Below are 27,782 nucleotides of genomic sequence, written 5' to 3' on the forward strand. Positions count from 1 at the left end.
CCCCAAAGCTAGCTTCTATAATAGTAGTAAAGTAATATAAATAGAAACCTATACAAGTCAAAATCACCCAAAAGCACACTGGGCAAAGATCTTTATACTTTCGCCATAAAAAATCCACAAAAACCGACTTCACTTCAAATCAATTATTTTACTTATCTATAGGTCATTCGTTCTAATTAGTTCACACAACAAATCAATCAATATTATGAGGAAAAGGGAAAGGGAAAATCCATGTGGTGTTTGTGGGCATTATCACAAATATGAGGAAGGCGAAGTTTGTGGGATCTGTGGACACCGAATGCCTGCTGTTTCTGAAAAGGGGATTCAACTCAGTGCGTTCCCTTCTGAGATCTTGCCTGAGTTTCTATTTTTGGGTAGCTATGATAATGCTTCTCGTGCTGAGCTTCTCAAAACTTTTGGGATTTCTCGTATTCTCAATGTTAGTAGTATTCTTTTACTAATTTGTCCTCAATAAATTTGTCAGTATTGGATTTAAGTTATATATACTGATTATCAATTGCATGTTTATTTGATTATCAATTAATGCTTATCAAAAGTGTACCTTATAAGTAACCTGATAGTATAAAAAATGTTTACATAGTATTTAAACTCATTACTATTTATTATTGTTTTCTGTCTTTTGCTATTTCTTGGATTCCTGTGAATACAGTCAAACCTCCCTATAACAGCCGCAACCGTGTTTGTTCCGATGTTTTCTGGATGTTATAGTGAAATGCTGTTAAAGAGGACATATATTATTCAAGAAAACTTGGTTTATATAGTGAATGACTGTTATATAGGGATGTTGTTATAGATCCTTTTGGAATGAAATGGAATTAAATAGAGTCGGTCAGGAGGATTCATCTAGTCGACCCCAAGTCGCCAACTAATGTGGTTTTGCGCCATGATTATTTGATTCCTTGAGTTGAGTTGGTTTTGGAGTGTAACGGAACTAAATAGAGCATAAGGGATGAACAAAATTCATATTAAAAGAACCCAAGGCTTAGTCTGTTGATTGAATAGTTAGATTGCTTTGGGAGCAAAAGTTGAAAGATTTAACAGTGTGTTGGGTGAAGTAGCAATCAGTAGACTTGTTCTGCTTGGGAATTTTTTCTCTGATCAAAAGTGCGTGCCTGTGATTGAGGGATTTTGGGATCTAGTTAGTATTTCTTGCATTAGCTTTTTAAGATATGAAATCACTCAACTTGATGGCTTAACTCCTTAATACTTTGTCTAAAGAGAGCTGGATATAGAGGTGGATTTAAAGGCAGTGTCTGAATTATTACCTATTAAACTTTGGTTAAACTTTTTATACACACATATAGTCGGCTTATAAGCATTGGTTGCAAACTTCACCTGCTTAATATGCTGGATCTACTGGATTTGCCTCCGATAGGATGGGAATGTACCTGAATTTCCTGGTCAGATAGTACCTTTTACTTTTTTGAATTTAGAAAAGGGAGAGCTTTCGCCATATTTTGATTAACGAAGAAGCAAACATTACTTAAGCACCCAAGGCCCAAGGGTGTGGCCTAGTAATCAATGAAGTGGGTTAAAACCATGAGATCTCATGTTCAATTCTCAAGAGAGACAAAAAATACTAGGTGAATCCCATCTATTCAAGCCTAGTGGATAGAGTTACCTGGTACCTGTTGCTGGTGGGCGGTAGTTGGTATCCCGTGGAATTAGTCAAGGCGCACGCCAACTGACCCGAACACCGTGGTTATCAAAAAAAGAAAAGAAAAAAAGAAGCAAGCATCACTTACACTTTCCACGAGTCACTCACACAGGATCTAGTGATGAGATGGGAGAGGGGCTAGGAATTGAGTTTATCACTTTTGTTTTTCAATACTTATCAATGCGTTTGTTTGAATCATGTAAGAAATCTTCCTTACTGGTTAGTACTGTCTAGATAATCATTCACAAGTTTCAAGCCTAGCTTTGCCTTAGGTGCTTTAAACTTGCAAGAAATTAGGGTAGTGATTTTAACCTTAAAGATGGCCTTCCCCCTTTTCTTTTTTAATAACCGTGGTGTCTGGGCCAACTTGTGCGCACCTTGACTAATTCCACGTGATACCTGCCACTTCCCACCACCAACAGGTTCCAGGTAACTCTTTTTTTTTTTATAACCGTGGTGTCTGGGCTAACTTGGCACACCTCGACTAATTCCACGGGATACCCGCCACTTCCCACTACCAACAGGTTCCAGGTAACTCTATCCACCAAGGCTTGGATAGATGGGAAGAAATCACCTAGTGTTTTTTGCCTCCGCTCGGACCTCATGGTTCTCAGCCACTTTATTGACTACTAGGCCATACCCTTAGGTGCAAGATGGCTTTTTCTTCTTATAAGGATACTTCTTGAAGGAGTAGAGGATATGAATAGTGCAGGTGCGGAAAGATTGTCTCATAGGGGGCTATTATGTACAATAAACATGCTGTCAGCTAGGTGCAGAAGAGAAGCAAATGGGGTCCTCTCTTACTTGAGCATTTAGTTTCTTTCCTTCTTATCTTTGTGAATTTGCAAATGTACCCTCATCTTAAATGAGGTACTAACTAGCACTGATTTTTAGTGTCAATACAATTTGTACCAAACTACTTCATAAAAGATACTGTAACCCTTTGAAGAAAATGCTAAAATTGCAGATATAACCAGGGATTAGTCTGTTTAGCAAAGCACATATTACATTTCAATACCGGCCTTTTCTCTAGGAAAGGATCTGTGGATATGGTTCTTTGTTATCTTATATTGTTTACCACTTATATAAAAAGAACAAAACTTTTAGTATTTGCCACTTAGCCAGAAAAGGAAGGATGCAAGTGTGAGACGATGCAGCCAGTGCTAGGTGAGTGTTTGGGAGTTCTCTTTGTAGGTTTATGCTTGTGAGAATGCATGGTGGCTTGATTGATCTGTAATTTATAGTTCATAGTTCTTCAAATCCTCAGTTATCAGTTATGATTGCTAAAAACCCTTTTTAGTGGTCATCAGTATTTGATGACAGGAGGTTTGAGGGAAACAATGCTGCTTAATTGGATTAGATCTTCTTAAGCTCGTGTCTAAGCATGTGCATGAGAAAAGTTCAATATTTAATGTACTTGTATAATAAAATTTTCTATTGGACCATCTTCAAATGCATTATTTGTCTGGAGGCAAAAGGTCATGAGTCAATAATGTGCCAAACATACCAAGGGTTATAGAAGTGATCAAGATAGTATGAACTTGCTAAAGTTGTCTCTGTAACTTTAGCAGTGATTGTCACGGCTGTAACATGTGAGTGTGCTTGTACTTATGGAGTATGGTGACATAAGGTACAATCTTGTAAGAGTGGAGTTGCTGTTATCTCTGAATAGCCAAAACGGGAAGGGAGATAAATGCCCTCATAGGTCATAACATATCAGCTCAGTCTCTATCGTTGGACCAACCAGTCCTATTTAAATAGGTCTACTGTCTTCTCAGATTTTGTGAGCGCTCTCACTCTAGTATAGTCTAGTCTCTCTAATCTACTCTTTTTTGGCTCGCTCCCAGCCCCTATCAGAACATCTTGTATGGAGCTAGCTCTCTACTTTTGTTATCGCTGCATCTTCTTGATGCCATTCAATGAATCTACTTTCTTTATCACAAAAAAAAAAAAAGTCATATCATATTAGCTTGGATTTTGTTTTTTGCACCTTCATTTTATTCATTAAATAATTTTTAACTTACCAAAAAAGGAGAAAAGAAGATCCATTTCAGAAAAAAGAAGAAGAGCATAATTCCTTTTTAGGTTGAGTGCTTGACCAGCTGTAGTGTATCCTGTTTTTATCTGTCTGCACATTATTGATTGAGAACCTTTTTTCCACTTTTATTTATTTAATTATATGGTAACCTAGCACTAAATCAAACTCCCTACCTAAGATCCTGGCAATAACCTTCTCCACTTTGCTCTCTTGGTGACTCGAACTCCCAACATATCATGGTTAGAGGGCCCTTGTTATTAGTCATTCTCTCCCATGTCATTATTGATTGGGGATCTTGATTAGCTATCTTGCATTACTAATTAATGAAGGAAAAGGTGAAGTTTGCAGTTCCATTTTTTCATATATATAATGGAAATTCCAAGACAACTTGCATACACCTCGACTGTTCTACCGAGCACTTGCATCCTCTCACCATTAAAGATATTGGGTAATTGTAGCCACCAAGGCTTAGTAGATGCAAAGGAATCAATTAGCTTTTTTCCCCCTGTTGGATCCGAATCATGCTCACACCCTTGGGTGCGAAGTCTGCAATCCCTTAGGCAACTTAGCAGTTGAATATTTATATCACATAACAACTAGAACCTGATGAGGTTTTTTATATTCTCAACTGAGTTGAGCTGCGTTATCTAGGGATTAGACTGTTAGATGTGACTGAAACGTCGCAAAAAGGTACATTGCTAATTTACTTCCCTACTCATTCTACTACACATGGCTGTTTTTCTCTAATTTATTTATAATGCAATACAATGGTGAGAAGATATTTACCATCTAGAACAAACTGAAATATTCTAGTTCTCCTCTTGCCATTCTAATGTTCACTTGTAATTGGTCTTAAACTTTATGAAGTGGAAAACATGGTTAGGGATATGCCTCTTCAACATGGACGAAATGTTAGAAAACACAGTTATGTTGAATGTTGACAGTACCTGTCTTGGAGAGGGTTTCTTTGCCAAATTCATGTCATTCTTTGGACTAGACTCGAGGAATAAGGGGGAGGGGTTTCGAATGTTTTGCTAAATGATACTCTACAGTGGGAGATAGAAGCAGTGCGAAAGGAGACCTTGGAAATCCTATGGGCTATATAGATGATCTGTTTTTTTAAGAACTTGTGATCTTTCTATTTACCTGGGGGAGTGACTCTTATCATTTTATTTGTTATTTTTTATTTGATTAGGCAACTCCCCTCATTCTTTAAATTTGATACTAGAAGATGGATGAACGGATGGGTAAACAAAAAGAAGCTATTGTACTTTAGACTATCTATAAGAGGAGACCATATGAAAGAATGTGAGGGATTTAAGAACGTGCCCCTTCTGTAGTGTTCGTTTGTTCTCGTTCTCAAAAGAGAAAGAAAAGGGTTTGACAGGGCGGGGGGAATGTAAAGGATTCTTTGGCTCGTGACAGAGACACAACACATATACACATGCAGAGAGATTTTTCCCAGTGGTGGAGGGCAGGGTTGGGAAGAGGGGATGTTTGTGTTTCCATTTTTCCTATGTCCCATTTTCTTGTAAAAACACGAATATGACAAGTGTTTAGATTTTAGCAATGTCACATATTTTAACATTTTCCCAAGATAAATGATGCTGGTCTCACTAAGGACATTTCTTTCTTTCTATATTTATTTGTATGGTATTTTGCTCCTTTGTATGGACTCGGATAAATGAACTAGATATATGTACTTTTGGATCCATAAAACCATAGTGGAAAGTATATACTTTTCTCTTGAATCGTATTAGATGGTTCTTTTTTCTTTCTGGTACTTGAGAAATCATTCATTGACATGACTTCCATGTGCTCTTTGTGGCCCATGTTCTTGATTGTTGACACTGAGTATTCACTTTTTTATTTTTTCTATGTCAGACAGTACCTGCTTGTCAGAATCTTTATAAAAATTCGTTCACTTATCACTGCCTTCAAGATGACCAAAATTTGCCATTTGATGATGCTATCCAATTCTTAGGTGAGTATCATTCTCTTTACTTTGTTGAACCTAGCACATCTAATCTTGATTTGGAGATCTATGAGACATTTCTTTTGTTTTTTTAAATGAAAAGGTAGGGATCTCTATGAGACCCTTCTCTTTAAAGTAGTTCTTTAGTTTGGTCAATTATTTGCTGTTGCAATCCTCTTAAGGTGCCTCGTTCATTGGAAATTATGGAGTGAGGACTGATTTGTGTGAACAAACTAATAATGCATACTATTATTTCTCAATCCCAAGTAAGTTGGGGTCCGTCATATGAATCATTATTGTCTACGTCATTCCAATTAAGCGTGTCTTTGTTCAATATTATAAATTATTAGTTTCTCTAGCTGTGTAGCACTAGAAGCATTCTACATTTTTTCCTGGCACATAAATAGCGGACAAGACTATAAGAATCTTAGCAAACAGTGGACCTAAAGTAATGTACTGAGATGAATAAAATCTTATCCCAAATAATTGGTAGTCTATATAGATCTTTTCCTTTCATTTGTCCCTATCTTTGTTAGCTCTGCATGAATCCAAGATGTTGTAGGTCTATAGATAATTTCATTCCATGTGATTTTAGGCCTACCTCGTTCCCTTTTAACTCCTTCAATCTCCAAGATTTTACTTATATGGACTGGTGCCAGTGCATCTGCAGGTCGACATAGGACATGACCTGATCATCTTAAGGGACATTCTCTCATTTAATCCATCACTGGTGCTACTTGCATTTTATGCTGAATGTGATTATTTATAATCTTGTATGATCACACATCCATTTTAACGTTTGTGTGTCTACGACACTTATCTTGTGGATACGTTAGGCTTTGAAGCTTATTATTTATACAAACTAATAATCTATCAACAAACAATTTTGTTGATATTGCAAAATGTGATATTTAGGCTGTAGTGTTGTTTAGTGGAGTATTCTTCACCATATGGATAGAAATAATATAACAATTATGGTATAAATAATTCCGACTAATCCCAAAATCAAAAGTTCAACCAAACACAGGATAAAATAATTCCGTATTTTATCCCGGAATTATTATCCCTTACTCACAAACCAAGCCACCCCGCGAAGGTATGGCCTCTTGCTTTCCATGAGATTGTGAACCAGCTTCTGAGTTCACTTCCTCATCTACAGCCTTCTTCTTTGTGTTTTACTGCTTTGCCTCTTTAGTTCATCTTCCTCTGCCTCTGAAGGTACAAAAAACCATAGCGAGTTAAACTGCTATATAAATGTATTAGATTGAGTTTTGTTCTCTGCTGGACATTGAATGGTAGCTTTCTCTAGTTGAATGTTGAGCCATGTAATGTTTGATTATCACAGATTTGTTTACAACAGGTTCACCTGGAAAGGCGATCTTGTTTTTCTTTTTTTTTTTAAAAACATTCTAGTAAGGTTCTTTATACATGTATTTCTACATGACAGCATTTAATATGTTTCAACTGAAGCCTCCGTTTACATGTCTCTAGCTGTTGCATCATTACTAACGAAGACACCGTCGGCCTTGACTGCTACAGTAGATATCATGCTTATGACCTCAAGCTTGTTCTCCAGTGTTCTTTCATGTTTTGTTGGAGGCATTGTGCTGGCTAATCTGAGAATATTTCTTTTTGCGCAGAACAATGTGAAAAGGATAGGGCTCGTGTTCTTGTGCACTGTATGTTAGGCAAAAACAGGTAAGGAGATTGATTATCAATTTTTCACATAAGCCTCATTACATTTTGCCTTTTTCCTTTCGTGTTTGTGCTTTATCCTTTTCTCCTCCATTCTCTTGTTCTCCCTTTGTGGGTTTTCCACAATTAAGGTATAGATGTTAAACTTGTGCTCTTTTTTCAGCTTCCTCTCAGAAACTTAAACAACCTTTAGTGCTAAAACATAATATTTCTCACTGAGAATGATAAATGCAGTAAACTGTTACAGCAGTTTTCTGGAGTGGCTTTCAATTGATTGTTCATGCAGAAACCACCATTTTGGTTTGTGCAAGGTTTTTATATATAGAACTCATAGACTTGTGCTTTTTTGATAGGTCGGCAGCCATTGTAATCGCTTATTTGATGAAAAGTAGAAGATGGAACCTTGCACAGAGCCTTCAGTGGGTGAAAGAGCGAAGACCTTCTGTTGACCTAACTCAAGGTCTACATACTCTGCTATCTTTATAAGGATTTCTTCTTTTACATACAGTTGAAAAGCGAAAATATTAAGGTACTAACTCTACACATTCTGAGAAATGCAAATCTGTGAGATGACAAACCCTGGTATCCATATAGTTAAAGAGGTCAGATAGTTGATCTTGATTTTGGATGCTATTTTCATACTCGAATGGTAAATTGAAAAAATAGGGATGGGAAAAACTGCACAACATTAGTGCATCGTTGGTGATATAAACTGTGACCAAGCTAATAGAGTTAAGTCATTATGTAGTGACTTCTAGAATTAGAAGATCAGAGCCCGTTAACCTTTGTGTTGGTGAGTTGCCAGCTCACAAAACCTTTCTTTCTTCACTTGGGCTGTGGCTGCTCTTTGAAACTGATATTAGTTAAAAAGTTTACTTCTAGCTTTGCGTCTCTCTGACGCCTTCTTTTCTTTACCTCTACAGAGGTCTACCAACAGCTACAGGAGTACGAGCAAAAGATCTTGGCGTCACTTGAGAACCAGCCCTGCCCCGTCATGCCAGCCTTCCCTTCTCCTGTGACATCCTTCAACTTTGGCTTCCCAAAGCCTAGCGACCCCATTCCTCCTCCAGCCTTCAATAATTCTAGTGCTCCTTCACTTTTTGCCCGTCCTGCTTTTGACATTCCTCCACAGGAATTCACTTTTGGTGCTGCTCATAATCAGGGCAACGTCTCACAAAGCCCTTTGAGTGCCAATCAAAATCCAAATGGTAGCGACATTTCCATGGATGGTTCGTGATACTGCATGCCTTTTGCCTTGTGAAAAGTCCTCAACTTCAACGAGTATTCAGAAAGTTATGCCAGTTGCTGACGCCAAGAGACCAAGTTTTTCAGAAGTTTGGATGTAAAGTGGGAGTAAGTGCTGTATACATCACTAGATGTAGAGTTGGACATCCCTGTAACTTAATGTGCCATCAAATGGACTCGTTATTCAGGAAATCCAAGTAACTCTTGCCTAATCTGTACGAGATATTAAAGCCTGTTTTCGTGTGGGTCCTTACTAATAGATTTTGTGTAGAAAATGACTGTTAAATTACGGCAAAAGTAGGTGAAATTTGTTAACATTTTCCTTTTATACCAAGTCTCCTGCTGAGAAGCTGCTTCTCATGTTTGTGTTAAGTATAGTTAAGACTCCAAAACCTACTCAACCAGAACATTGTGAACGGTAATAATCATTGATGGTGGATGTCCAAAAACCAATCTTTCCAGAGTGAAAACAAGCCCCAGTATAAATACATCAAAAGACTTTGGCTCCCAACTTTTGCTCTTGTATTGCAAAAAGGAAGAAATTGAAGATATTCCCTTTCTCAGATTCCAAGATGACCCACAACAAAGATTTTGGAAAACATTTTCTCTAGGTTCCTGTTAAAAAGAATAGGGTATAATGCAATCTATTTTGACAATCACACAGTTGGCAAATACTAGCATAAGTAAATTGATCCTACAACAAATTGCTTCATTACCATTCAATTTGGTGTATGCATAGAATGATTATCAAAAGAAAAAGCAGTAGTCAGGAGAACCACGCGTATGTCATTCATCCAGAAAAAAGCAAAAGAACTTCTAAAGTTTCATAGAGCATGTTTGGCCAACCATTTTGTGAGGCCAAAAGTATTTTCCCCAAAAAAGTACTTTTCGAAAAATTTGAGCGGTTTGGCCAATACAAAGAAGTACTTTTGGCCAGTAGCAGAAGCAGTTTTTCTGCTTTTGAGAAGAAGCAGAAAATTCTAGTTTCTTCCAAGAAGCAGAAGCAGAAGTAGAAAATTAATTTATTCAAGACAAAACCATTCTCACCATAAATTTGATTTTCCAAATTATCCCTTACAAATTTAAGTTTTTTCTTTTCATTTTTGTTTCTAGTTTTTATCTTTCTATTAAAATTAAAGATATCATATATATATGAATCCTATTGTAACTTTCCAAAATTTTATTAACTTTTCTTGTTTTTGATTTTTTTGTGTGTGTAATGTCTTATAACTTTCTAAATTATCTTCTTCCTTTTGCACACTAAAGCAAATTATCTGCATCCTTCTTTGGATTATCAATTCTCTTCCTACAAATAATCATTTATAATTTCTTCTATTATATGCTATTAGTTCCCGAATCTTTAAAATAGTTATCAAATCTAATTTGTGAAAATGACTTACAAATAGGTAATAAATTTAAAATTGCATTGCATAATCTATCTATAATCCACATTAAGTCAAGTGGCAGCCTCACAATAGGCCACCTGGCATTTTAGGACAAAGTTTAGTAAGGTTATGTAATAATTAGTTTTTTTTATAATTTGAATTTTTTTTTAAAAAATAAACTATACATTATATGTTGTTACTAATTAGTTACTCTTTTTGAATTAGAATTTAAACAAACTTAACTATTTCTTTTACGATTTTTTTAATATATTTAAAATTATTTCTATTTTACGCTCAATGCCATTTTTCAAGTTTGACACTCAGAATCATCTAATTACAACTACCATGGCTATACATAATTTCATCCGACGACATTCTTCTACCGATACAAAATTCAATTATTATGCTAATGAAGACATTACTGCAGAGATTGATGAAAGAGATGAGCCTTCTCATATTCCTTTAGAAATGCGAGGTAAGTCTTCTACTAATATGGAGGCGTTGTGTGATGGAAGTAGAGATGAAATTGTTGAGAAATATTATCATGTGTGAGTGACTTTACTTATTATTTCATGTTGGATTATTAATATATAGTAATTTGTGGATAGACTTCTAATTTATACTGAATGATGTATTTTAATTATTCAAATCATCATATAACAATAAGTAATTATACTAGATCATATCATATGATTTGGTATAGCAATACATGTAAAATTGATTTAAATCTTTAATATGTTTGTTTACTTTATGTTTTATATTTTAATCAAATCAAATAAAAAATAATAAAAGTCTCTTACGAGAAATATTTAAGTTCATTTTTCTATTTAAAAGAATTATAAGATCTTAATACTATCCTTTTTGGTAATATGACGCTCAAAAGCACTTTTAAAAAGATTGACCAAATATAATTTATTTACCAAATGTTGCAAAAAGTACTTTTTAAATGAACTGGTCAAACACAAACAATTTTTTTCAAAAGTACTTTTCAAAATACGACAAATTTTGGCAGCTTAGCCAAAGGAGCTCTTGATGAAACAAGCAAGTGGGGTAATACAGTAATTGGTGTGTGACCACACATGTTTTTCCTCTTTATCATGATCAATCTTTCCCTTAGAATAATTTGACTTTCATTTTTATTTTTGGTATTTGCAAACAAATGTATTCGAAAAATATTTAGATCTAATTAATTATGTAGTTGCTTGGAAGGGAAGCCTTGAAGCAATGGTAAAGTTAACTCGGTGTGACTTAGGTCACGAATTCGAGCTGTGGAATCAACTACTGATGCTTGCATTAGGGTAGACTGCCTACATCACACCCTTTGGGATGCGACCTTTCCTTGGACCTGCGTGAGCGCGGAATACTTTGTGCACCGAACTACCCTTATTATATAGTTGCTCATTGTATGTCCTTAGTACTTTGATACATGATTTTTCAGCCAAGTGTATACCTAAGTTTGCACCCAATTAATTTTCATGTGTTACAGATTTTGTATGGTTAGGTATTTATACTATATTATAGCTATAGTTAGAGTTCTAGGATTAGTTAGTATTGTCATTATCTTGGTCTATGATGTGATGATAATTACTCAATATGTTAGCTTCGTTGGTTTAATTATCTAGTATTTGAAATTTATTGGTCAGATTAATCATGAATCGCGCTGGATAGACTCGCTAAAGAAGGCAATTAGACCCTCCCTACTGTAAAGCTTTTTATAAATTTCAAAAGTTGATTTAGTCTTGGATTGGATATCTACAATGAGCAGCTGGTTAATTAGTTTAATTTTTCATATCATAATCAAAGATTCACATGAATGCTCAGCACGTTCACTATAACATGTTCCTTTGATCTCTTTTTCCTTTCTTCTTGCTCTATTTTTTAAAATTATTTCTCCCAATCTTTTGGCATAATCTCATAATCTACGTGTATGGCTATGAGTATTATTGTTAATGGCTTTTAATGTTGGTCACGTTTGTACACTATAATGTTAGGCTGAGAGAAATTCAAGGAGGCTCTCTTATTCTTCACAACACTAGTAAACTGCATTAACCAAATCGATTCAGAGAGAAAAAAAAGAAAGAATTTTCCAACTACTTTTTCAACTAACTTCTCTCTCTCTCTCACTCACTTTCATCAATCTTGAATCCAAAAAACAGTTTTTTTTGCAATATTTCTGATCAAGATCCCAAAAAAGTTGACAAATCAAGAACCCCATCCTCTTCAAAACAAAAGAATCATTCTTTTTTTCTTGTGTTTTTTCACTTGGTGATCATAATTGCCTTTTTGTAAATGCCAATGTGATCATATTGGTTATACACATTCTGTATTTGAATCAAGAAATATGCCAAGCAAGTTAAAGAAGGCAATTGGTGCAGTAAAAGATCAAACAAGCATTAGCCTTGCAAAAGTTGCAAGCAATACTTCCTCAACCCTTGAAGTTGCTGTGCTGAAAGCCACAAGTCATGATGATGTGCCTGTCGATGATCGATATGTTCAAGAAGTCATCAAACTTGTCTCCTCCAACAAAGCCTATGCAGCTGCCTGTGCTCGTGCCATTGGCAAACGTATTGGTAGAACGAGGAATTGGATCGTTGCCCTTAAATCGTTGATGCTTGTCTTAAGAATTTTTCAAGATGGTGATCCTTATTTCCCTCGAGAAGTTCTTCATGCCATGAAACGAGGGGCCAAGATTCTTAACCTCTCTAGCTTCCGCGATGATTCTAATTCTAGTCCTTGGGATTTCACAGCCTTTGTTCGTACGTTTGCTCTGTATCTTGATGAGCGTTTGGATTGTTTCCTTACTGGTAAGCTTCAAAGAAGGTATAATAATCGCGAAAGAGAAAATTCTAGCAGTCATTATAGGACTAGTATGAGTAGTCGAAGAAGGGGTGATGAGCCTGTCCGTGACATGAAACCAGTAATGCTGCTCGACAAGATTTCATATTGGCAACGATTGATTGAGAGAGCAATCGCTACAAGGCCAACAGGGGCAGCTAAGACGAATCGTCTTGTCCAAATTGCTTTATATGCTGTTGTTCAAGAAAGTTTTGATCTTTACAAAGATATATCAGATGGGCTTGCTCTTGTTCTTGATAGCTTTTTCCATTTACCATATCAATCATGTGTAAATGCATTCCAAACTTGTGTCAAAGCAGCTAAACAATTTGAAGAAATTAGTGCATTTTATTCTGTTTGTAAAAGTATTGGAGTTGGTAGGACATCAGAATATCCAAGTGTACAAACTATATCAGAGGAATTGATTGAAACATTACAAGAATTTCTCAAAGATCAATCTTCATTTCCAGCACATACACAAACCAAATCACATTTGCTTCTTCCGGGACCTGGTGGATCAACGAGGACCACGAGCAGCAAACGTGATAGTTATGGCGGACAATCTGAATTTTCTTTGGCCACAGAAACGACAGAGCCATACTCGGAGAGGAGTATTAATTCTGGTGTTGATTCGCGTTGCACATCATTAGAAGATCTAATAAGTGCAACCGAAACATGGAAAAGTCCAGCTAATATTTCGATTGATTTGGAGGCTTATTCGGATATTCAATTTGAGAAGCAGTTGCATGAGAAGGACGATACGGGGTCTACTCATTCATTGCCTGTGTCAAATTCAATGGTTGATCTTGTATCCTTACCAGATTGGCAAGGATATGATGAAGACGACGACAGAAAACAAGAAGAGGATAAACAACAAAAGCAGGAGGCAGTGAAAGATCAAGAAATCAACAAGGAAAAAGCTGCACATCAACAAGAGCATAAACAGAATCCATCCTTAGATTCTAATTCAGCAAAAGAATGGGAGCTCGTGTTAACTGAGGCGATACCATCAACATCTTTCAACGCGTTCCCTGAACAACCAAAACCAGAAAATTTGCCTAGAAATGAAACAAGAGGGTCGTCTAATGAGGCGATGATAACACCATCAGCATCTTTCAACGCGTTCCCTGAACAGCCAACACCGGGACATTTGCCAAGAAATGAAGCAACAGGGTTGTCTACAGAGGCGATAATAACACCATCAGCATCTTTCAACGCGTTTCCAGAACAAGGACAAGAAATCGCGCCAACAAATGAAGCAATAGGGACATCATCAGAAGAGGTTTCTTCAAGCAATGGCTGGGAATTGGTGTTATTCGAAAATATTCCACAAGCACAATCAACACAATCCATGCCTAGTACAACGAACAACGTTAACAGCTTCAACTTCGCCACTCTGGACGAATTATATAATCAGAATCCAGTGCCAATGTTTCCAAATGGTGGCCAAAATTCACAATATACAGCTAGTACAAACAACTTTTGGAATGATCAGAATCTGTCCTTGAACTTGCCACCTCCAAATAATGGACTGAATGCATATACTCATCAAAATCCAGTTTTGCCAGCACCTCAACACTACAATCCATTTTTACAAGATACATCAATGGACTTGGCCATGGTAGCGGTTACAACTGCTACCACCACTGCCACTGCCACGTACCCGACTATGGCCACCAATGCTCCCTTTACATTTCCGACGTCTACTGACATGTTTTCATCATCAACTCCAGCACCTACATTCCAAGCAACTCCAACTTTTAGTGCTCAGAATTCAACTTCAGGGGCAGTGCAGAGTGGTGTGGAGGATCCATTCGCGACGTTTTCAAGTAGTGATCAGATGTTTAATGGCATTCCGAATGAGCAGAATTTGTTGCATGAACAACAGTTATGGTTGCAGAACCAAAACAAGATCATAGCAAAACATATGGCTTGATTTATATACGTGTGTAAAATGAATAAATCTTGTTGTTATGTTTACGTTTTTGCTTTTGTTAAATCTCCTTCTTTCCATTATGACTTACATTAATTGCAGCATTTTTCTATTCCGTGCATCTAGTTCGTAAAAAATGGCTCAAAATTCAATCAATTAAAATTTAATCCTCGAAACATTTTCTATATTAAGGGTGTGTTTGGTGTGGAGTTCAGATTTTTTTTTTCAATTTTTCATGTTTGGTTAGTTTCTTTAAGAAAACAAGTTCTTTAAAAATCAGGAAATTAACTTTCTTGGTGGGAATAGAAAAAATAAGTTTCATGAGTGGCATTTCACGATGGTTGTCTCCTCCCCAACCCCAAACACCCCCAAAAAAGTTTCCACTATTTTTGATCTATTCCTGGTACCTATTGCAATTCTTGGTGTTGGTGTTTTTAGAATTTGATAAGACTTCCTGTGTTTTTGGTTAAATCTTGTTTTTCTTACAATTCCTGTTGAACAACTAAATTTATTAAATATTTGAATATTAAATAATGAAGAATAAGTATTCACTTTTGGTAAATTACAACAACAATAATAACAAATCCAATATAATATCACAAGTGAGGTATGGGAGGATTGCACGCATAACTTACCTCTACGGCAGGCCATCAGCTCAACGAATAATGAAATAAAGTAACAAATAATAGCAACATGTTAATAGGGTAACAGAAGCGAATGACAAAACATGTAATAAAAAAGTAGGATAAGAAAATACAATAATAGTACTAGTACTACTCGTAAGCCTAGGAGAAACTCATAACTACCTGTCAACCTTCAACCCTAATTCTTGACCTACACGTCTTTATATCGAGGGTCATGTTCTTGATAAGCTAAAGCAATGACATGTACTGCCTAATTACTTCTCCATAGTACTTCTTTGACTTACCTCTACCCTTCCTCAGACCTGTCATGATTAACCTTTCACACCTCCTAACTGGGACATTTATGTCTCTCCTCTTCACATGTCCGAACTACCTCTACCTTGATTCCCGCAACTTATTCTCTACAGAGGCTACTCTTCATTCCATAGAGGCCACAACTTTTGGCAAATTTAAAGGACCAAAACTCCTTAGGAATATATTTAAGGGACTATTTTGGACATAACCATAAGAGCCTATATTTGTATTTTTTCATAAAATTTACATTAAGCTTTATGATTAGTATTTTGATCCCATTTTAAATTTGATGTATTGAGTTGGATCAGTTTTAATGCTTCACCTCATTTTAAGTGATACCATTGTGAGCAGTTCCTTGCATTCACACCAATTAGATGGTCAAATACATTGATAATTTTTTAAAACTTGACTTCATTTTTCTTTTAAAAATCTTAATCTTTAATTCTTGGCCTATTAAACCCTTCAACTTCTTGTTCTTCTTAAAACAAACCCTTCAACTTCTTGTCTATTAAATCATCATAGAGTCAGAACTATCAATTAGAAAAATTTTACTTTTTTCCTTCGTTAGAAATAGAGGAGGAGAAGCGAACAATGTCGGGAGCAGAAGAAGACAAGAAGCCCGCCGGCGATCAGGCTGGTCACATCAATCTCAAAGTCAAAGGCCAGGTCTTCTTCTTTTCTTTCTTATCTCCTCTTTCCCTACTAGTCCCTCGTATGAGTTCATTAGGGTTTGGTTTGGTACCTTATTTGAACTTTTGAAGTGTATTTGAACATTAAATTAGTTTTATGAGCCTGAATAGAGCATAATAGATGTCGATTTTGGGATTGATTTAGTAATTGATTGATGGATTAGGCCTTCTTTAGGGTTGCATGGAATTTTTACTGTCATTCTGTGATTTGTGTGTCTACATTGTTGAAAATCTTTACAGCTTGTTTGGATGGTTGTTATGTATCATCTCATGATGTATCGTATAGTATAGTATAGTATTTTATTGTATTGTATCGTTTTGATGTATACAATGTTTGGATAGATTGTAATGTTTGTTGTCTTTTCATGATGTCATGCACCAACAATACGAAAAATAAACTTACAATATTATAAAGAAAAAGGTACGAGGTAGAATAATTATATAAAAAGGTAGGGCAAAAGATAAGATAGGATTATTTAATAATAAGGAAGGGCAAGATGGGAGGAAAAAATATGGAAACAACGCGACCATACCAAATCAGTCGTTCCATGAAGTGACACTTTTTGTCGTTACGTAAGGATGGATTATAAGATACGATACATTAAAATTTAAGTAACAATCAAAATAAATATTGTATTTAAAGTTACAATATGATACAATACAACATGTCACAACCATCCAAACAAGCCGTTAGTCACTCATTTGAGCAACATCATCTGAACTTAAATCGACTAGAAAATAGAAACTTAACCCCAGTCCCCACCTCAACTCGAAAAGAAGAAAAGAAAGAAAAAACTCTATTGTTGTATACTAATTCCTTATCTGCGCTAGGGCTTTGGTCTAGTGGTAAGGGAGCAACACATGATTGGTGGATTAGGCGCACATCATGGGTTCGAATGTCGCCACAGACAAAAGCCTGGTATTTAAGTGGAGAAGAGTAAAGGGGTGGGTCCAATATTCACCGAGTTTTGAACCATATGCTATTGGCCCTCCGTATTTCTCACTTATCAAAAAAAAATTGTATACACACACACTAATTACTTGTCTTGGAATATCAAGGTTTAAACCGAAATGATCCTAATGCTTAATGAGTTTCTGTTAATAAATTTGAATGTTCATATTTAATATATGCTGGATCAGAGAAGTTCTTGAACTCAGAGAAAGCCCCCTATATTTGTCACGTTGGATGGAGGCATATTATCTTTTGTCGAGGTTTATTTACTGGTACTTTTTTCATCAATGCTAAACCAAGATATCTTGGTCTACCTTAACATTAATGTGATGCAAAAGATTTGTAATGTTATATTCATTGTCATTAAGAAAATTTAACTGTTCATGTTTAGTATATTGTCTCAGAAAAGTATTTAAACTCAGAGGAAGCCCCTGTATATTTCATGTTTGATTGAGCTGTATTACCTTTTCTGAAGATTTAAAGACCAGTCTTTTCATCAACGCAAAAGATAATGCAATTGATGGCTTAGTCATCAATGTCAGACTTTTGTAATGCTTGTGTTAACTATCTTGTATTAGTTGAAGTTGTTGTCAAGTCATCTGATCTGCTGCTTGACTCAGAAAGTCAACCTGGAATTGGGAATTTGTTTATGTGGATTTGGTGATCGGGGGTTGTATTACCAAGAGTAATTGCGCGTGGCAGTTTTTCTTCACGATAAGACAATAACCTGGGCTGTACCTACATCCTTCTTGAGCTTTGGAATTTACTTTCTGTTGCTACTCCATAAAATCTTTCATTTTGGCTATACAAACACGAAATTTTATGCAGTTGTGTGTTGATTCCGATACTTGATGGAACAATTAGTAGTAAACCTTTTCTTTCTTTGTCTTATCTTTTGTTTTTGTCCATTTCTTGCTGTTATTAGGATGATGTGCTTCTCATTAAGATTTTCTGGAAAAATGGGCTTTTGCATGTTTTAATGAAAAGGGGGAAAATGGTGAGAAAATTATATATTTGGCTTTTTTTGGTTTCAGGATGGGAATGAAGTCTTCTTTAGGATCAAAAGAAGCACCCAGCTGAAGAAGCTGATGAATGCTTATTGCGACCGACAGTCAGTGGATTTCAATTCAATTGCTTTCTTGTTTGATGGTCGTCGTCTCAGAGCAGAACAGTCACCAGATGAGGTCTCCCCCCCCCCCCCCAAAGCCCCCAAATGTGCACACACAAATACAAACAAGAGAATACCAAAGAAAGACCCATGTATTTGCTTGATATTGTGCTTAACAATTGTGTTAATTATCTTGTTTCCTTATAATTTTCTCCCTTGTGCAGCTGGAGATGGAAGATGGTGACGAAATTGATGCAATGTTGCATCAAACTGGAGGCACAATTCTTTGAGTCTTCTTTGCTGTTTCTGTGGACCTAGGCTTTATGTGTGTGTCTAGGTGGTATGGACTTGGTGAAGTGTAGGTTGTTCAACTTTAGGGCGTGTAGAGTGTAATGAACGTGATCATGTTTGCTTTATGTTGACCAGCTCGGCTGAACTTTAATCGCCACTGCAACTTGATATGAAAGTCATTACTTCCTTAACCGTTTAGTTTTCTAAAGATGACATGAATCCAAAGTCTTGGTTTGTTTTAAATAACCCCCTCCCTCAACTCCCACGAAAACTCTGTACCTTGGTGACAAGAAGAAGCTCCAGTGTGGCCTGCTTTTCACCTTAATCACAGTTTGGTCCGTTATCTCAGGCTCTTTATCTTGATGGTAGTTTATTTTAGAACTAGCACCAAGGTGTTGGTCAAGTGGTAAAAGTGCAGTACGTAATGTGTGGGTTAGGTGCACGTCACAGGTTTGAACTCTGCGCAGACAAAAATCCAGGTATTTAAGTGGAGAAGAGTAGAGAACATGCCCTTTATTCATCTAGTTATAAATTGTGCGCCACTGGCCCTTGGCGATATCTCCGTGAGCCACTTGTCATCGGAGATTTCTCCATTTTTCGGACAATAAGTTTGTTTTAGAACTTCTATTCAGGCTCTTTGATTCTTTGAAACTACAGTGGTTCATTGGGGTAATGGTCCTCTCTTCTGTCAATTTTAATCAATTTTTTGACTGTTAAGTTGCTTATTTCTTTTTGCTAATGAGCGCTTAAGGAGTCCTTGGTTTGATATTTCGAAAACAGATTTCAAAAGTCGGTCTTTCGTGTCGCTAATCATGGTCTTTCATTGTTTAAGAGGCATTCGTTTTTCCAATTATGAAGCATCAAAATAATTAGTACAAGATCATTACTTAAAATTTTATTCAACCATTATATGCATCCATATTGCTATGAGTAGCAAAATTATGGTAGTAATACTAGTAAACTTTTTAATCGTAATGCTCCATGTAACATATAGAACCACGATCACCACTAAAAATAGAAGAATGTATTTCCTTATTAGTCATTCTCTGAGGGAACCTTCATGTTGTTGAGAGATTATAATTCGTAGCATGAGTTTAAATCTCATTAGTGTCACAATTGTACTACCTAACTTATCAAGTCAAAAACACGGTATAAACTTGAATTATCATGGCATGGTTTATCATAAAATTGCAATTCAAACTGCACGGACTGTGGTTTGAATGGTAAAAACTGAACTTCGAAGAAGGAGGTCCCCCCCCCCCACCCCCACCCCCTTTTTTTTTTTTTTTTTTGAAGTTGTGGCTATATGAATAGTTAATACATTACAAATTCTGGCTATATTTAAACAGCCCTAAAAGTGGCTAAAATTGCATGTCTTGATGGAATATCCCATTTTTGACGGTCTTAGGAAAATGTCTCCGTTTTTAACTTGAACTCCACAGTATTCAATATTTTAAAGTTTGAAATTCGTGTATGGTAGTAAGAAGTAGCAGATTAATGATCTATTATTGTTTCATTTGAATGTTGATAATTTATGCTTAAACTTTTATTGTTGGACCTTAAAAAGTATTGAAGAAGATAAAGTTGGTCTTTTTGTTTTGGTGTTATTTGACTAAATTATTAATTGAGGATTGTTTATGTTGGTACTTGGAAGCTTTACTTTAAATTTGAGATCATTTGAAGAATACTTGGGGTGTCGAAATTGGAATTGCAAATTCGAAGAACACTTCGTAGACTTCGATGAACAACTTAACAAATAGGTAGAGTAAATATAACATAGAGCCAGTTTGGATTAGCTAATTTGAAGTAGTTAATAAGCATTAGGTGCTGAAAAGCACCTTTAAGTGCTGAAACTGATTTAATAAATAAGCAGTTATGTGTGTTGGGTACAAGTGCCGAAATTAATAATAAGTTGCTGCAATATTTGATAAAAAAGTGCTGATAAACTCTTTTTCTGTTAAAATGACTTAAATAACCTTAGAGCTTTTTACGCTTATAAGGGCGTAATTTCTTCAAAATTTTATATTCAAATCGAATCAAATACAAATATTCTATTTGTCATTTTATTTTAAATACAACTGTGCTTAGATAAGATAATTTTTATGATAAATATAATTTATTATATGATAAAGCATATAATCATAAGTTGTACTAATTAATAAATTGACAAAAGTTTTTCATTAAAAATAAACTTAAATAGGATAAAATATTTGAAGAGAAACAAACAGTGTCTTGATTACCACAACATTTGGAAAGCAATACACCAAATATTTGACATGTCCTCATTTATTACATACAATTCAAAACACAATCACATAGATATAAATATGCAAAGGAATAGAGAATTTGTTTATCTTAAATAGTCAATCAGAATTGCAGACTTAAGAGGGCGGGGAGGGGGGGAGAGGAGGGGGTTAGGTTGAATACTTGAGGCAGTGACGATGTAGGAGTTTTATTCTAAAAAAATATTTTAATGATAAAATAGTAAAAGTCTTGGTCAAACTTAAAGTGCTTTATAAGCTAAAAATTCATAAGCTGATGGTGACTAGCTTATGACTTTTGGCTTATTTTTGACTTATAAGCACTTGACTTATAAACACTTTTAATTTTACCAAACGCGTAGATAAGCCGAAAAGTGCTTATAAGTTAATTTTATCAGCTTATAAGCTTAGCCAAACACCCCCGTACACTAACAATTCGATAGAGAAATCCAAGAAGAGCAATAATTCGAACCAAATCCTTACAGGGTCATTCCTGTCAATCACCCCTTAATCCACGATTTTGAAAGTCAGCCCAATGAAATGATGGGCCTAAATGCAGACCAGCCCACAAAATTAGGTTTCGTAAATATAACTACACTTATCTATTTAAACTCCATTCGATTCACCTTCCAATTCATCATCATCTACTTTCTCTATTTCTGCTTTTATGGGTTTTAGGATTTTCGGAGTCAGATATCTGAAGTTTTTTTTTTCTCCAATTGTCTCTGAATTTTTTGTAATTGCGTAATTATTTACTTGGTCCGATGCCACGTCGGCGGTAGCAAGAAAAATAGCAGTGACCGGCGATGCTATGATCGGACCGACATCAAGTTTTTTGACGCTTCGCATTTTGATAGGAATCTGTGGAATTATATTTAGTTTTTCCACGGAGCCGTTTTGTGCGATTACATAATTTTTTAATTTGGCCTTTTATTTAATTCTTTTTTGAAGAAATATTATTATATTTCAAGCCAGTGAGGATCAAAATTTTGATATTTGGAATTACCGTCTGAACATAATATTGATGTCAGATCTACTATCTGAGGCTTCCTTCTTATTTTTTCATGAATTTAAGTCTAATTTATTGGTCAATATAAAATTATTTCCTATGAATGTGCAGAAATATTTCTTAATTTGTAGTATATTATTAAGATTTCTTTTAAAAAATATATTTTTTAAGCAGATAGTATAGTGAAGTAAATGAGGATGAAAATTTTGATATCGTCTGAATATTACATTGCAGATCGACTCTCTGAGGCTTCCTTCTTTATTTTTTTTAATTTTGAGGATTTAAGTTTAATTGTTTTAAACATAATATAGTATTTTTTACGAATTACTATGTGTTTAGGGGGAACTGCCAATATGTATAAATATATCAATTGTTTAATGCCGATAATATGTACTTAAAATTTTAGTTCAAACATTCATTTCGTGATTTGGTCCTTAGAAAGAGTAGAAAAAGACAAAGTGGGTCTTCTTTTTTGTGTTGTTTAACTAAATTGGTGATTGGAGATAGTTTGTTCTGGTATTTGGAAGTTTTGTTTCAAATTTGATATCATTTGTAGCAGATTTGGGATTGTTTGATCTAAATTGGAATTGCAATTTTGAATAACATTTTGTTAAATAGCACAGAAATATTATATTGATCAGCTGACTTTGATGAATAGCTTAACAGATAAGTCAATTGCATAAAATACAAGTTATACCGACCTAGTAAAATTTACTGGACAATTGAACAAGCACAAAATCATGTCAACAATATAGTGTTTGTGAACAATAATGTCAATTGGATAGACTTTGTCCTACTGATTTGATGAAGTTTAGTCAACAATTGATAAGCACAAAATCTTGGCAACTAGGTAGAGTTTGTGACAATTAACAACATGCTATAAAGTAAATATAGCATAATTTTATCAATTCAGTAGCGAAATCCATGATAAACAATAAGCATGTGGGAGGCCGGGATCATTTTTTAAATTCTTTCAAAAATGGGACAATATGTAAGGACCAACTCTCTAGGGCCAATCTTGTCGATCACCCTCTCAGCTAGGAGAATACGAGCCTTGCAAGCGTATATCATCATTCCAGTATTCTTCAAGTTTTACTTTTTAAATCAAGTACTCCCTCCTGTATCATTCCAATATTCTTCAAGTTTTACTTTTTAGATCAAGTATCCACAAAAGTAATTATTTTACCTTTGATACACTCATTAATATAATATGAATTTCTAAGGAAAATAAATTATTCACTAAGTAATGTTAACTCTGGTATTAATGGAGAAGATGAAGAAGACGTTAATGGAGAAGAAGGAAAAGGTAAAGGTTCGATATATTCAAAAAATGTTTAATTCAACACTTGGGCTCAAGACAAATAAGACAGTAGGGCCGCCTGCTTATTTAGTGACAATTGGGCCATCTGCTCAATTTGTATAGACACATCAATATTAAAATATCATGGTATAGTTCAATAAAAAATAGTCACCGTTTACCAAGTCAATGAAAAATAGTCACTATTTTGCTGCAATAGAGACCGGTCCAGTATAATATACGGGAGTTCTGGTGCATTTGTGTACGAACTTCAGCATATTATGCTTGACCGGTATACTTTGCTAACTCCTATAAAATTTGCGGGAGACTGAAGCATCAGTGCTGCAAACTCCAGTATATTATACTGGACAATTATACTTATTGGAACTCTCGTAAAATTTGCTGGAGTTCCAACATAGTTATCCTGGAACTCCCGTAAAATTTGCGGCAGTTCAAGCATACTTATGTTAGAACTCCCGTAAAATTTACGGGCGTATTTTTCGGATTTTGAACAGTGTTTTCGCTCAAATTTATCTTTACATAAAAAGTGGCTAAACTTCAATGACTTTTGAAACTTGGCTATTTTTCAACGACCAGTGGTAAATCTGGATCACATTTTGGATCCTTCTATTCCCACATGAGTTTGTTATATAGGATTCCTTAGGTAGTCATTTTGTCATTCCTTTAGCCAACACTAGTCAGACTATTTTATAGGATCCTTTTATTATTTTAATCTCTTAGCTTATAAATTGTATGCATTGGTACACATTCAAAAAGTCAAGCAGAAAATTGTTCAATACTCTCTCGTTTATTTCACTGTTCTACATGGTATCAGACACTTAGCTAGATTCTGGACTTCTTCTGTTTTTTTCCCTCTGTTTCTTTTCTCTCTTCAATCCAAATGGTTTCTTCATCTGATACTCCTTCCAAGGATGGTGGTTCTAGCACCTCTCCAACTATTGATGCTAGCCATCCTTATTTTCTTCACCCATCAGATTCACCCAGAATGACTTTCGTCACTTCTGTTTTCGATGGTAGTGGCTATGGAGGTTGGAGGAGGTCTCTTCTCATTGCCCTTTCCGCCAAGAATAATTTGTGCTTCATCGATGGGAGCTGCTCTGCTCCTGCCTCTGATTCTATCTCTTTCAGCTTGTGGACTCGGTGTAATGATATGGTAACCTCTTGGTTACTCAACTCCCTTTCAAAGGACATTGCTGCCAGTGTTCTTTACTCCAAATCTGCTCAAGCCTTTTGGACAAATCTTGAGGATAGGTTTGGCCAATCCAATGGGGCTAAACTCTATCACCTACAAAAGGAAATAACTGACTTAATTCAAGGATCAAGTGATATTGTTGGCTATTTCACTAAATTGAAGCTATTATGGGATGAACTTGATGCTATCTACACTACTGTTACTTGTTCTTGTGCCTGCACCTGTGGTGGCAAAGTGAAATTAGTTAAGTCTCTTCAAGATGAAAGGTTGATTCAATTTCTCATGGGCTTGAATGATACATATTCTTCTGTTAGGAGTAACATCTTTATGATATCCCCTCTCCCCAACATCAACATTGCCTATTCTCTTTTGGTTCAAGATGAGAGGCAGAGAGAAGTATATATGAATCCTCAGTTTCCTGGTGACTCTTCTTCTTTCCTAGCCACACATCAAAATATTTTAGGTCAGAAATCTCAAACATCAAACCTTAAAGGGAGGAAGAATAACTTCATTTGTTCTCATTGCAAGAAACCAGGTCATTCAGTTGACAAATGCTATCGAATAATTGGTTTCCCTACAGATTTTAAGTTCACTAAAACAACAAAAATGCAAGGTGCAATAAGGAGCAATGCTGTCATGACTACTGCCCCGGCAAATGTTCAACTCCCTTTTGCCAATCAAGTGGGAGGAAGCTCTCTTTCACAAGCTCAATTTTCTCAACTTATTCAACTTCTTCAGAATGTCAAGATGAGTGATACTGGAACTTCACCCTCAATTTTCCAAACATGTCTTTGGATTGCGTCACATGAAATGCACCCGCAACCCGGAACACATTTTTGTTCAATGTTTTGGGATTTGGATTTGGGTTGCATGAAATGCACACCCGAATTTGAGAAAGTGGGATTATTAAACACGTGCCTAAAGAGCCTATCGCGTCCTTATTTCTGGGGACAGCCGTGAAGTTTGCTAAACGACTTCTCCCGAAGTCTAAGTAATTAAATGTACATTTATTGAGGGCCCCGCAGTATGTACCTTTTTGGCGAGGCTCGTCTTATTTATTATTATTATTTTTTTAAAAAAAGGGATAGTCTTAAAGCGGCTACGTTTTCTATTTCGTTTGTCTCTAGAATAAAAGAAGAAAATACCTAATTTATTTACATGCTTGAGAGTTATTATTAAAAGAAATTTCGAACCTAAATAGCTAACATCAAAGATAGACGGGAACATGGGGGCTAGCACAGTTTTGGGGGCCCAGGTCCAGCATACCGGGAGCAGAACTGGACCTGGGCCATTTTTATTTTTTTACGTCCGACCTGCGGCTTACTTTTACATTTTTAGTATTCACAATAAGGCGAAAATGGAATCGACAACTACAAAACTCCTTTTATGACTCTAAATAAACAAACCTGTTAATTAAAACAGTTTAAACTACTGATTAATTAGCCTAAAGCCTTTATACGTATTTGAAGCATGCTTTACACAGAAATGAGCTGAAATAATAGAATGCTACCATTACATTATTGGTTCTTGTAGAATAACATGCAAGGAGTTCTATATACTATTACTGCTCGATACTCAATTGTACATAGCAAAGCTACTACATGCTTCTAACAAATGAAACTAAATATCCTTTTACACAACTTAAAATTTCAGAATATATGAAACCAAACGTTAAAATTTCAGTTCTTCATCTAATATTCATGCTTCAAATTTTCAGACCTACAACAACCATGATAAAGTTGTGTACCTGGTAGAAGAACAAAGATACAGTAGAAAAGAAGTCAGCAGTGATAGCAGCAGTGCAGCAGCAACACAAGCAACACTCAGCAACCAAACAAACCCAGCAGGCAGATTCAAGAACCAAAAAGCAAGCCCCAGCAAGAAAATCCAATGATAACCAAACAAGGAAACTAGCGACAGGTTTGAACCAAAAACAGAAAACCAGGAGTAGCCTAATGGAATAGTACTCAGCAAGCAGAAAACTGGAGACTACCAAGCTAAAAATCCAACAGTACCAGCAGAAAACAGACAGGGGCAAACAATAGTGATTTCTGATTTTTGTTAAACACTCAAAGGCAAAGACAAGTTGAAGCTCTTTTCTGTAAAGCTTAACCTAGAATGAGGATCAAACAGCCTTAACACTCTTGTTTTTTTCTTTTAAATTCTGAAGTCTTAGTCTTCCACCCTTAATTTTTGATTTCCTAACCTCTTAACCTCTCATGTCTAACCCCCTTTTTCTGATCTCTAACCCAAAAAAAAAACCTCCTCCTTTTTTTCTAAAGCCAACCTATTTATAAGCAAAAGGGAAAGCACCAGGCTCCTCTTCAAACTTTGCCCATACCTCCTTAAACTAATCCCCAATGCCCATCCTCCTGGCAGCCCCCTAGCATGTGTTTTCTGTCCAAAGGTATGGGCAGTCTATAATATTCAATTACCCTCCATGCTATCAAGTTTTGTTCTCCACTATTGTATTAGTTTAATCCTATTTTAGTACCCTATTGTCAGCCCAACTTAAACTAAACATTTCTGATCTTTTCAAACCCCCAAACTACCCCTATTAACCCTTGATTATTACTGCTTTACCATACTACAACAGCTGGAAATTTCGAACTTCTAAATGTTCAAATTCAAGCTGCCCTAAACTGAGTTCTAGCTATTGCATTGCAGCTACAAACCATTCACAGATAATGTCAATCGACCAGCTAAACGACAATGATTCGATCAATCATATGAAGTTATCAGAATCAGAATATTTGAACATTCACTCCTATAAAACTAATCGACGACGTTTATCTAATCGACTATACTAATTATAACATAGAACGATCAGTCGATTAAACAAACAATACGAACAGGGTCCCAAATGGCTTCAGAAAACTTTGCACAAAACAGAGGAACAACATAAATGGAACACTTGACGACATTGATCAAACCAAGCATGTATAATCACCATACGTATTCAACCATGAACAGAAGAACAATCGACCAAATAAAAGGTCTTACGAAGATGGAGAACAAATTGGAAGAAAATATCAGAAATACCAAATAAACTAATTAACCATGCTGACAAACTAAAACAATACTAAAACAAAAAATAGAAAAGAAAAAGTGAACTCACTCTGAAAGCTCAACAACAAACGACCCCAGCTTTGACTGTATTTGCCCATTTTGAGGTCGAACAGACTTTAATCGAGGTGTTCTCAACCGAGAACACTTTGATTAAGGTCTATTAGACCCCAA

The 27,782-nt window shown here is 35.6% G+C and overlaps 4 protein-coding genes and 2 non-coding genes across 6 annotated transcripts; all 6 read left to right on the forward strand.

Annotated features, from left to right (window-relative positions):
• Positions 1–49: 49 nt before the first annotated feature.
• On the forward strand, positions 50–8,906 carry LOC104215418 (protein-tyrosine-phosphatase IBR5-like). The gene is made up of 5 exons (XM_009765217.2): positions 50–439; positions 5,601–5,700; positions 7,332–7,389; positions 7,740–7,846; positions 8,310–8,906. The coding sequence occupies exons 1-5, from the start codon at positions 206–208 to the stop codon at positions 8,621–8,623; spliced, it is 813 nt and encodes a 270-aa protein (XP_009763519.1). The 5' UTR covers positions 50–205; the 3' UTR covers positions 8,624–8,906.
• Positions 8,907–12,091: 3,185 nt separating this feature from the next.
• Positions 12,092–14,849, forward strand: LOC104215419 (clathrin coat assembly protein AP180-like). The gene has a single exon (XM_009765220.2). It carries the CDS (start codon positions 12,358–12,360, stop codon positions 14,785–14,787), a length of 2,430 nt encoding a protein of 809 aa, XP_009763522.1. The 5' UTR covers positions 12,092–12,357; the 3' UTR covers positions 14,788–14,849.
• Positions 14,850–16,181: 1,332 nt separating this feature from the next.
• Positions 16,182–18,953, forward strand: LOC104215420 (small ubiquitin-related modifier 2-like). Its single transcript, XM_009765221.2, has 3 exons — positions 16,182–16,388; positions 18,398–18,547; positions 18,696–18,953. Exons 1-3 carry the CDS (start codon positions 16,314–16,316, stop codon positions 18,759–18,761), a joined length of 291 nt encoding a protein of 96 aa, XP_009763523.1. The 5' UTR covers positions 16,182–16,313; the 3' UTR covers positions 18,762–18,953.
• Positions 18,954–21,781: 2,828 nt separating this feature from the next.
• On the forward strand, positions 21,782–21,936 carry LOC138872291 (small nucleolar RNA snoR2/U65). The gene has a single exon (XR_011400754.1). It is a non-coding gene; the product is annotated as a small nucleolar RNA snoR2/U65 (small nucleolar RNA).
• A 55-nt stretch (positions 21,937–21,991) lies between these two features.
• LOC138872284 (small nucleolar RNA snoR77Y) lies at positions 21,992–22,075 on the forward strand. Its single transcript, XR_011400747.1, has one exon. It is a non-coding gene; the product is annotated as a small nucleolar RNA snoR77Y (small nucleolar RNA).
• A 2,155-nt stretch (positions 22,076–24,230) lies between these two features.
• Positions 24,231–26,436, forward strand: LOC138870327 (uncharacterized). Its single transcript, XM_070148123.1, has 2 exons — positions 24,231–25,283; positions 26,260–26,436. The coding sequence occupies exons 1-2, from the start codon at positions 24,231–24,233 to the stop codon at positions 26,434–26,436; spliced, it is 1,230 nt and encodes a 409-aa protein (XP_070004224.1).
• The last annotated feature ends 1,346 nt before the right edge of the window (positions 26,437–27,782 follow it).

This window comes from Nicotiana sylvestris, chromosome 6, assembly GCF_000393655.2.
Source record: "Nicotiana sylvestris chromosome 6, ASM39365v2, whole genome shotgun sequence".
Lineage (NCBI taxonomy): Eukaryota > Viridiplantae > Streptophyta > Magnoliopsida > Solanales > Solanaceae > Nicotiana > Nicotiana sylvestris.